This window comes from Nicotiana sylvestris, chromosome 6 (genome assembly GCF_000393655.2).
Source record: "Nicotiana sylvestris chromosome 6, ASM39365v2, whole genome shotgun sequence".
NCBI lineage: Eukaryota > Viridiplantae > Streptophyta > Magnoliopsida > Solanales > Solanaceae > Nicotiana > Nicotiana sylvestris.
The window spans coordinates 202059922-202072151 of NC_091062.1; the positions used below are offsets into that span (position 1 = coordinate 202059922).

The window sequence follows — 12230 nt, forward strand, 5'->3', positions numbered from 1 at the left end:
TTACACTTCTAGACTTCAAAAAGGTGTTGTTATACACTCAACCTTTTCCTCTTTAAATTGATCTGATCTTACCCTCTTATCTCAATTTTTTTGAAAGATCAAAATCTCCAAAACCTCAAAACTCTCTCTATTTATCTCAAGTTTCTCAAATGATCAAATGGCAATACCTACACTTTCAACCACCCAAACCCCCAAGAAAACACATATCAAATGATTGCACGAAAAACATTAGCAAACAAAGAACAAGCCAAGAAATTGAATGAGAATCTACAAGCCAGTCAAGCAGAAGAACCACAAAATTCTGATTATCTCGTCTGCAACTGAGGGGAAGGAACTGGTTTCATCTGAAACTGAAAAGGTAACTTCTGGATTAAAAACTTCTGATGTTGCTTCTAAAATTACTGAGAGTCTCAAAAATAGGTTTGTGTTTGTTGGTTCGATTGCTGGTGTAGAAACAGTTGGGACTGAAAAAATTGGTGGTAAAAAGAAAATGAGAGTGAGGGTGTTGATGTATATGTGAGAGGAAGGGAAGAAGAAAGAGTGGTTGATCTAGTTCACCCACTCTTGTTGGTTTGAATGAAGAAGTAGGTGCAATGGTGGTCTGGAGTGAAGAGATTAATGATAATGAGGAGACTATGAATGAAAGTATGAGAATAGAATCACATGAGATATGTGATGGTTTTGGTGATAGAAGTGCAACAGATGGCCTGGTTAGGTTAAAGAAACTATTTCATGAACTAGTTCCTTCTCTTGTTAAATAGATAAGAGTCCCAATCTGTTATAAAAGGTGTCAAATAGTTACAATCAAAAAAAAGAAGAGCAAAGTTAGAAAAACTACAGCAAAGGGCATATGTAGTACTAAGAGAAAAAGTGCTCCTTCTATCCCTTAGCAACCCCTCCCACAAGAGCGTGAACTACAAGGAGCTAGAAGAAGCAGATTAAGGCCAATGTAAAAAGGCCTTAGCTGAGAGTGCCAAGAAAGTCATTTCGAAAGAAAAAAAGCTGGTAAGCCAAGTGGAGTAGTCTAGATTTAGGAGATGAACCTGCTTTATGAGGATGAATATAAAGATGTGGAAGTAACCACACCTAGTGCCAAAAAGAGAAAGATTTCTCAAGAAACAAAGGTTGTGGCAGAGGGTTCAGTTGTGACTAAAATAACCACGTCTACCAAAAAGAGCAAAAAGGCTCAAATAGTGGAAGAAAATAGTTCAGGATGTTGAGATTGAACGATTGAAGACTAGGTTGGTTGAAGTAGAGGCTGAGAGAGACTATCTCAAGTGTGAGCTTGCAAAATAAAAGAAGAAGAATGGTGGTATTCTTCAAGATATGCTGAAACTGCTTCAAACCAAGAATCAAGAACATGGTCCTTCCCAATCCTAAATCCTTCCTAGCCCAATTGTAACCAGTGACCCAAGTGAGATTTCTCTGTTTTTCTGCTCATGGTTCTATGGTTTTATTTTTCATATGCCTTGTGGTAGTATCTTATCAATCAATGAAATTCACTGCTTTTGCTCTAAATGTTTATTGATATTTCTTAGATGGCTAATATCCTTAGATTGGAAAAGAGAAAATTGAATCCATGATTGCATTTGAAGTAGCCCTAGTGGACATGAGTGATATCTATTAAAATCTTGTTACTTAACTTAATTATGCAACTTTTCAATTATGCCAAAAGGGGGAAGATAAGGTGTGTTTTTGCTTTGCACTGTGATGTTTATAACCTAATGAACCCGGTCCTTGATGATTTGTGTCTTTAAAATGGAAAGGGCAGAATACATCGGTATCCCCTTCAACTTATTTTCACTTTTCACTTTAACACTTATTCTTAAGGTCGTCTCATTTAAACACTCCAACCAGCCATTCAATGTGTCATCTAGACACAAAAGGCTGACATGGCAAGACGAATATTTTTCAAGCGCGTGAAATGGTCCAAAAAATAAATTACTCATACTTATTGCCAGAAAATAAATAGTTTTTGCCAGAAAAGTTTCCACTAAACTTCTCTTTTAAATTTTCAGTGTAGGATTTAATACTATTCTGTTTCAAGATCGAAGCTTCTGCTTTAATACATAGAATTTTATGACTATCTCGTTTTTAAGATCCAAGCTTCCATTTCAATTCTTACTCAAAAATAGCCATGACTAAGAGCAGCGTTCTGGCCGAAAAAATTTAGAGCTCATATATGAACAAGAACTACTCAAATCAATTCAACTATTTTTTATCAAAAAATATATGGGGGGATTGTATTTGATGAGAAGAAACATGTTCAATGTCTGAACCTGTTAATTGGCGTAAAATTGGAATTGGCATTTTGTCAAACACCTTGTATACTCAACTTGCTAAATTCTCCATTTTTCAAATTCGTCGCAGTTGAGTGGATCAAATCTGAAGAAGAGGGGTTAAAAATACTCCCCCGAGGTGCAGAAACTGTTTGGCATTAGTTTTGCTATATTTGATTGGCTTGAACACTATTTCTGGCCAAATAGAGCTCGCTGGAGCTTGGAGCTTCATCGGAGTTGCCATTTTTGAAGTTGGAATGCTTCAAATTTTAGTGGGGAGATAGATTACAACCTGGGGAAGAACCTCCGGCGCTTTATGTCCAGCCAGGTATTGATCGTGCAATTCACTCACTTCTAAATTTATTTATGTCCAAATTAATAGTTTTTTATCTTGTTATATTTCAGATCTACCAATGTTGAATAACTGGATGTATCACTAAGAGGTTTGTGGAAGAATTTATTTGATTATTAAAACGAAAGATGAAAGAATGGTGAAGAAGAGGCCCACATTTTTACTGTATTGGCAGAAGAAGTTTGGATTGGGGGTCGGGAAGATGACGGAGGGTTCTTTTCCTTTTAACTTTTATCTTTTTTTAAAAGTTTCCTTAAATTCACGTGTCTCTTTCTTATTGGTTATTCTGGCGTGTGACTTACACGCATCTATCATGTTTGGCTGTCTAAAATTTTAGTGTCTGGATGACACATTAAAGGGGTGGTTGGAGTGTTTAAATGGAATGACTTTGAGAATAAGTGTTAAAGTGAAAAGTGAAAACAAGTTAAAGGGGCTGCCGATGTATTCTGCCAAATGGAAAGTGTTATAACAGTGCGTTGATGTTGAGCTAAATTGAAACAGGTTTCATGCTTATGAAAAACACGAAGTTTGTCATCATCAAAAAGGGGGAATTTGTTGGCCTGAGTAATTTTGTTTTGATGATTGAAAAAGTAATACATGCATGAACCAGTTTCATGGATAGCGTACACAGGTAACGAAGAGAATCAAGCAAAAGGCTTGCACGTGAAAGGGATAAGTATAAGTGGTTATTTCTGATAATCCCTGAACGAAAAGGTTGCATATTTGATAAGGAGCAGGACTCCTTACTTGAAGAGAACTCTATCCAAGATAAGGAAGGATAGAAGTTGAAGATAACTAGAACTCTTCCACCAAAGAAGAGTAAAGCATTAGGACTCTAGTTAATCTTTATTTGCTAACTCTATATATATCAGTTGTGTTCTCTTTTACATGTGATACACATATACTGAAGTTAAGCAAGAATTGAGAGCAACATAGCAAGGCATTTTGTGAGCAATTCCTATGAGATTTAAGAGTGTGATCCTGAAGCTACACGAACCAGATTAAAGAACCAGCTCCATAAAGAGTTTCATGTGTCTTTCTTTATTTCTAGTTCAAAGTGTAGTATGCGTTTTGAGTTGTACCTTTCAGCTTTCTTAGAAGCAAATTGTACTAGGTACTTGAGTGTTATCATTCAAGTTAGAGTTAACTTGAAGTAGCCGCAACAACCTGTGGCGTGTTGTTATAAGGGTTAGAGTTAATCCTTAGGTTTGCAAGAGGTTGTAAACTCTAGTTATATTGTTCAAGTCAGAGTTAACTTGAAGCAGTCGCAACAACCTGTGGCTGGTTGCTACAAGAGTTAGAGGTAATCTTTAGGTTTGCAAGAGTTTGTAAACTTTGTTGCTGGCTCAGAGTTGTAGTGAAATATTTGGAAAAATTCTACTGGATAGCAGGTCATGGTTTTTTACCTTTTGATCCGGATGTTTTTCACGTAAAAATCCTTGTGTTGTTTACTTTCTGCATTATTTATTCCGCGACTGTAGTGTAAGAAACACACAGAAGAACCAGGTCCTTCAATAATTTAGTGCACGCGAAAATTGACACCACACAAATCACCTCCTCTTGTGTGATGTTGAAGTATAAATCATAAAGGTTTACGTTACCACATTACTCTAAAGGCTATCTATCAAAATATAAATATTAGATGCAATATTTTGACAAAGAGAAGTCATTAAACAGAAGTAAAAGAAAAACATAAAACAGAATCCCTCGCTTTGACTCTCTCCCCTAGATAACTCTTTAAATAAAATAAAATAATCAATTATTCAAAAAATCAAAACTGAGAAACAATATTTCTGACCTTTAATTTTGTTTGTTTTGGTCTGACTCTTCCAGCTGCCCTTAACCTTTTAGTATTAACAGTTAAAACAACCATGATGATGTATCTTGAATCCCCTAATATTCCTTCAAACTCCTAATTAAGTCACCTAAGTGAAGCTAGTTAGCTAGGTATTAAGCTCATATGCAAACATAGGCAATAGAAAGGAATCCAAATCTCCAAAAATAATATCATGCTCTTCGACAAAACTACTCGAATCTTGGCAGTCAAAGTATGTTTGTATGTCATCTGGAAAACTCCTCCGTGGCCTGTCCGGCTCCGGCGGTGTCTCTGGGAAGTCAACAACCGATGACGCAGCTGTGCCGCCCACTGCATGTGGCGGAGGTACGGTGGTTCCGGCAGAATTTGAGCTCTGCTGTTGTTCGTGCTGTTGGTGGATGAAGTTAAAATCTATTTCCTCCTTTGTGTTAGGAATGGGATTTAGGTCAGTAGAATTAGGAATTGGTGTGGAATTAGGGTTGCGCTTGATGTAACGGCTAAGGTCAAAGTTTGTGACAGCGTTAGGTCCCCTATGCTCTATAGCTGCCATATCATATGCCATTGCTGCTTCCTCTTGAGTAGCTGCATGTTATTATTATCAATTACTAATTGAAAAAAAAATGAGGGAAGGAAAAAAAAAAAGAGATATCGAAATAAAAATAATAAGTACACTAAAAATTAAAAAAATTTAACATATTCTATATATACATAATGAAAATAATCTAATAAATAGACACTGTATTATTTCCAATCTCAAGACCTCAGAGGCGGCTTAACCCCCAAGCCACTAAAGCGGCGGCTTTAGGCCTCTCAAAATTAGAGGCCCCAAAAGCTACTCTTTTTATATGTAATTTAAATATTTATTATATTTATTATTAAATAGTGATAAAAAAAATTCCAATCATCTTTTGCTACTTTGTCACCAAATATTAATAATATAGTATTATATTTATGTGATCTTTTTTCGAAGTTGATTGAAAAAATACAAATGAAAGTGAAAGACAATTAAATTTGTAGTTACTTTCTAGTTCTTTTTACTCCAACTTGAATAAATTTTATTTACAATTCTAAATTTGTAAGATATTTTCTTTCAAGATCTCTATATACATGCTTCAAGCTAAATAGATCGTAAAATATTTATCATCATTGTAAATGCAAATTTCTACATGATTGTTACTTTGGGAGACAATGTTATATAGTGAGTTACGTTGACGGTCATGTAAAAGGAAAAAAATTAAAAATTAAACTTAATAAAATCTTATCGGGGTTGGTTACATCGTGAAGATGAAATTGCATCTCAAAAAATAAAAAGAATAAACTTCAACAAAAATATCTAAAATTATTAAACAAGTTCAAGGCCTCTTATTACGTCTTGGCTTTAGGCCTCTTATTACGTCTTTGATTTTAGGCCTCTAAGCGCAAGACCCACCTTAAGTATTCATCAAGTCTTTTTGTTTGTTACAAGAATACTGTACATTTCGTGTAACTTGTTTATAAGTTCTTTTGTGATCGATTGTGATACCTTAGGCGAATCTCACATTGACAAAACACATAAGAGATGCTGGGTATATAAGTAAACATGTCTTAAACTCTACTAACGCGTTTTAAAGTCGTGCGAGCTTAGACCCAAAGCAAACAATATCACTAGCGGGCTGGACTGTTACATATAGTATAAAATTGTTACATCAATCATATATTTTCTGCATATCCGGTTCAAAATACAGATACAGTGATATTTTTCTCTTCTGGGTCTATACATAGTAATTGTCTATGCACATAATTTGTGTGAAATATCCCATCAAAATAATTACGGTCAATGAAAATTGAGCTGGAGGTTGAAATTGAAGTCATGGCTCATAGGATCTCATGGGTTGTTTTAAATAGCAGACCTAGCAGTTGAAAGTTGGTGATCTATAAACCCAACAACCAACTAGTAATATTTAATCTAGCTAACTTCTTGGCTGTTTTTCTTCTCTAATTTGACTTACTTTCTCCAATTCAAATGATATGTTTGGATTCTTTTGGAATAATTAAACATTGAATAGGCTCTTTATTGGTAACTGACATAACTGTTTTCATTTGGCAATATTAATTTAAGACACAACTATAAGCTCCCCACCACATGCAGTGACACGGGGCCATCAAGATGTACTATTATAGATTTCTAATTGCATTTATGAATAATATCATTAGAGTTGTACTGATTTAGAATATAATGTCTTTGATAAGGACGTCTAAGTTGTTGATAGTTATCGTCCATAGATTTTGGCTTTATTTTTTCAATTTTTTTTTTTTTTGAAAACATTGTTTATTTATGAAGTATGATTATGTTTTGGAAAAAAATTTCAAGTTCCCAAAAAGTAATTTAGGATAGTTTTTGGGCGAAATTTATTCTTCCATTCACAAAACTTCAAGTTTTTTTCAAATAAAATGCATCTCCAAACGTAACTTCTAACTTCAAAAAATATTTTTCACACAACTTCAAACATTAGCTTAAAAATCACACAATAATTCACATAAAAATCACAATCACACAATCCTAAAATTATTTTTCAACAAAACTATCAAGATGTAAAGGGAGGACTCATATAATTCCTTTAATTTTAATTCTTTCTACTTTTTATTTATAAGTGTAACAATGGGATAATTCCAACAGAAACAGGACAAAAAAAGTAGAAAAATATATACAAGTAGTATGAACGGATCTCTTACGTACCATATGTTCCAAGGTAGAGATACTTGTTGCCAAACACCCTGCCAATGCGAGCCTCCCATCGCCCATTATGGTGGTGTCTACAAATGAGTAATACAAATATTGATTACATTTAAAGAATTGACACAACAAAAAATAAATTACAACATTAAAAAAAGATAGTTCGTGTTAAATTTAATGTTATTCTTTTCTTACTTTATGTGGTGAAATTAATTATTGTGAGCATATGTTCGAAGAGGCGTGAAGCATTTTATAGAGAGTTCTAAAGTCAAGGCCAGGACGACATATCCAATGGCACAAGAATGGGAAGAGATTAAACCCCATATCAGTTCATGTGATACCAATTGCAATAATGGGCATCGATCTAATTAGAACAACTTTTGACAAATTAGGCTTGATGTCAAGCTTCATTTTATCTTTACATACATCCCCTGGATCGAGTGACATGATCGTCTGAAGAGTTCAATTGAATTCTTTTTATCGAAAAATTATATAATTTAAATAAGGCAAGAAAAACGTTTGTTACATATTTAAAATTTAGGAATTCCCTTTGACATAAGAGAAATTTCTAATTTCGTGGCAAAACTAGACCAAATAGTTCATATGTATATCACAGATTCGAATACTAGTTGTAATATTCTTACAGCTTCTTAAATTTCTTGTTGAAAATTCTAGCTGCACTACTATCAAAATAAAATTAAGAATAACATTTGTGGCTGGCAAAAGCATGCAATACTTCTCCTTTACTTCTCTTTTCATTTTCTTTTTTTGGGTGGACCTATGGCTTTAATTAAGTGCAGCACTTTTAGATCACCGAACATTTTGTATCGAGGCAAGTCTCAAGTGCCGAATATTGGTTAGATACGGTGCATAATACTAATTTAATACTTAGTAGGGCAGACTAAGTGATCTTGTATTGTCTGCATCTCTAATCAAGAAAATGTTATAGCCTACAGGTGTACAACGAATTTGTGAAGATAAAGGCGGATCCAAAATTTTAAAGTGGCGGGAATAAAAGTTTGAACAAATGCTAGGGTCGGAATTGAACTCAGGCAATGTATTGAAAGTCAAGTTTTGTCCCCCAAATCGACCACTACATCTACCCAAGATTTGAATCTTAAGGTATCAGTCAAAATATATACCTATATTATTTAGGATATATACACATACATACATATAATTTTTATCGAAGTTACCTAGGGGTAGGTCACCCCTTACCCAAACCTTTGGGTAAGGTAGAAATTTTTCTTAATATTTCTCAAGATGATGATTAATTACCTAGCTACGCCTCTATATCTCGAGACTCCTCTTGAAAATCCACTGCTTTTTCTGCAAAATAAAACACTCATTACCTTATTAATATAGTACAAATATTAAAGGGAAACTTTGTTTCTATGGAAGTCGATAGTACCTTCTCAAAGAACCAATATATTCTTCTCTCGATTGATCTTCCATTTCCTTAAGCTCTTTTTCGTACGTCGAAACCTACATTCATAGCCAAAGGAAAACAAACCAATAAAAATGTATAAGAACTAGGATTAGTGATTGAACAAGATTTTGCACTATTAAAAGAGCTAATAACTTGGAAAAAAAATAAGATTAAAGATTAATTACAGGGAAATTAAGGATGGTGTCTTGACCCCAATACTTCAATGCAGCCAAGTCATATGCATGTGCAGCTGCTTCTTCGTCATCGTAGGCCCCTTAATTAGAAATAAGATAAGATTCATTGAATCAATTACTCATTGTGGTAAGCAGCAATGCTTACTTTCTTATTTAAAAAAATTAAACTTCCCTTTTAGAAATGGAAAATCTCGTAATGAATAGTACTGATTTGATATGCTATACGTAGGCAAAGGCTTTCAATATGAAATAATGCATATTAAATCTGAAAATAAAATTTTAATTTCAATTTTAATTTGAATGATAATGATAGATAACTTACCTAAATATACTGCAATTTTATTGGATTTGATCACAAGCACCATTTAAGAAAGAGGAGCCAAAGAAAACAAAAAAAATCCCATCAGTAATGTAGTTGAACAACATCATAGCTAAATATTCATAATCACTAAATAATAAACTAATGAAGGAAAAAGAGAAAAAAAATAATGGACAAAAAATTGGTGAACCTTGTCTTCCTTTTTTGCTCTGTGTTTCATTCCAACAGTTCTTATCCCATAAATGAGCTTCATATCGACCCGTCCACCTGTGCCTAATAATAATATGTATCCAGCAGGAAAAGAATTTTCACATACTTAATTCATGAAAAAATAACAGGCTGCAGGCACGTGAAGAGACGTATTAAATATTTTTTTTATGTACAATTAATTAAATTCTAACAATTTAAAATTTTTAAATGAAATGATCACATACTTGAACGAAGAATAGAACTAATGCAAATGAAAATATACCTTGTGACACCTCTGTATATGGAGCTACGTTGTGGAGGAGAATCTCTGGGGACGACGGCTTTTCGCTTTCTCTTCCCTTTGGAAATGGCATGATCACCACTACCACCGCTATTACTGTTATTCTTGTCACTGTTATTACTATAACAAGTGTTTTTCTGATTTGCTTTTGAGGTTTTCGCCATGAAATTTTGAGACTATGACCTTAAAATAGAAACTTGATTGCTCACTGAAGTAAATAGGAAAAGGCTGGCCCTTTAATTTATGTTAAAGAGCTGCCTGACCAGTTCCCAATTGGTTTCTGTGTCTTTCTCTCTTCTTTAGATTTTGACTTGTCTTTTCGCTTTTTGTGCCTCAATTTTATACTCATCCATTTACCCAATCAGACTTTCTCTGCTCCAATCTAATTTGAACTACTTTCTTTAATTACTAATACTATGTTTGGCCAAATTTTTAAAATCAACTTATTTGGAGAACATACTATTTTTTTTCTTTCAAAAGTACTTTGAAAAATATTTTTGAGCAGCAATTAGTATTTGGTCAAATTTTTAAAAAGTATTTTTCTCAAATGTGTTTTTTAGAAAAATACTTTTGGGAATGAGCTACTTTTTTCTGTTTCTTCAAAATTGTTTCTGCTTGTACTCAAACGCACTTTTTTTTCTTCAAAAAGTCTGGCTAAACACTTCAACTTTGAAAAAAGAATTACTTTTTTTTGAAAAAAAAAATATTTTTGACTTTAGAGAAGCTTGGCCAAACAGACTATAATTTATATCTTTTTATAAAATAATAAATCATATAACTAAAATATGCAATCGAATTTCGTAAAGTTTATTGAAAAGTTGTTTCAAGACTTTCTTAAACACACATTGTGCACGTTTCCAAAATTTTTGCAAACCTTTTTAGAATGGCGCACTTCCAAACACATTTAAGGTGGAAAATGAATATCAGGTCGAAAGAGATGGAAAAACCAAAAAAAAAAAAAAAAAAAAGGCTGCAAAAGATAAGGACTAAAATGATGACCTAAATAGTAAGTTCCACTCAATTAGTAATTTGTTGGCTGTGGGCTTGGTGTGTGTTGATGCAAGTAAAAGTTGGAGCACCTACTTTGACTAGTCATTATCCTTAATAATTAGTAGCAATGCCTCTTCATATTATCTATTATAAGTTGAGTCCTATCCTAACCTAGGCTAAGTTACATATATTTCAGTCTTAAAAATGTGTTCAATTTAAATATTTATTTCGCTTTCCTCATCAAAGGTTGAGTACAAGCTAGCTCCCCCAACTACAATTAAACTGACAATTATGCAAACCAGATTAAGGTGGGCATGAACAAACTTGGTTCGGTCGGTCTCGATCTGGTTTTGAGTTTGGGCTGGCTAATTTGTTTCGATGATTGAGACCAACTCATGTGCAGGACCTCTACCCGACTGGTTCGGATGGTTTGCACAAATGTCCAATTTTTAGGCCATTGTTTATATTTTATCTATTATAAATAGAATTGTATTTAATGTGAATATCTATATTTTAGAGAGATTTAAGGTTTGTTATTTGGTGGTTAAGTCACTTTTTCCCCTATAAATAGAGGGTTTCTATTTCATTATAATTAATTTCAAATCAATAAGAATTCTCTCTCTACTTTTCTTTGCAATATTATTCTTCTTTTATTATTTCATAATACGTTATCAGCACGAGACTCCAACCAATTGAGTAGAGGCTTTGGGATACGCGCATGATGCTCAACTTATACATAATATTGAGCATAATGATTGTCGATTGCTCCATGAACTTCCCTGAGGAATAAACTATGGATTTAAGGTAAGTATTTTACCTTATTTTCCTCTTTTAAATTCTTGAAATTCTATAATTTGATTTTAAATACAAGTAAAGACAATAAATTTTGATTATAACTCTAATAGAGTTTGTGAGAAATTATAACTATCCGAAGTGGTAAAATTTCTGTGTCTTGTCATGATCAAATTCATATATTATTATGAGCACAAAAAGTGGAAACTCGTCCCATTGAATTTGCTTTATTCTCGTCCCGTTAAGAGAATGTGGTAGCAATATGTAATAAGTCTGAAAGAAGACAAAATTATTATTGTGAAGGCATCAATGATTGTGAACGTGACAATAGATGAAATTATAATCGTCATCGTTGTGGTAATGAGAATAATAAGGATTCTCAAAATAATCCTTCACTCTATGAAAGTAATATTTGTCATCGATTTGACATGAGATTTTGTAAAGCACATATATATGATTATGGTCTATTCATAATATGAATGTGACAACATGTGATTTATGAATACATATTCATTCTTGAAAGAATATGAACGTGCTACTGGTAGTGAATATACCACACTAACCTCTAGAAGAGGTTTGAGATGAAATAAGAAAATAATTCATTATTATGGCATGAATGGTCATTGATCACATACCTATTGTGATAACGCCAAAATATTATGGCAGTGTGATTATTACAAGGCAAAAGCAATAGAAGCAATATATCTTACCTATAATAATTTTGACCATGACCACAATGGTATAACTTTCTCTTTGAGATAGATATTTACCATATGGATGTTGATGATATGGTAGTATAAAATTAATTGAGAGATATAGAAGAGCCAATTATTACTCCCTCCGTTCCAATTTATGT

General features: G+C 33.2%; 1 protein-coding gene across 1 annotated transcript; it reads right to left on the reverse strand.

Moving 5' to 3' along the window:
• Window positions 1–4249: 4249 nt before the first annotated feature.
• On the reverse strand, window positions 4250–9903 carry LOC104224544 (AP2-like ethylene-responsive transcription factor At1g16060). Its single transcript, XM_009776228.2, has 8 exons — window positions 9575–9903; window positions 9293–9375; window positions 9106–9114; window positions 8775–8863; window positions 8572–8645; window positions 8439–8489; window positions 7164–7240; window positions 4250–5029 (listed from the first exon to the last, which is right to left on the reverse strand). The coding sequence occupies exons 1-8, from the start codon at window positions 9754–9756 to the stop codon at window positions 4575–4577; spliced, it is 1020 nt and encodes a 339-aa protein (XP_009774530.1). The 5' UTR covers window positions 9757–9903; the 3' UTR covers window positions 4250–4574.
• Window positions 9904–12230: the final 2327 nt, after the last annotated feature.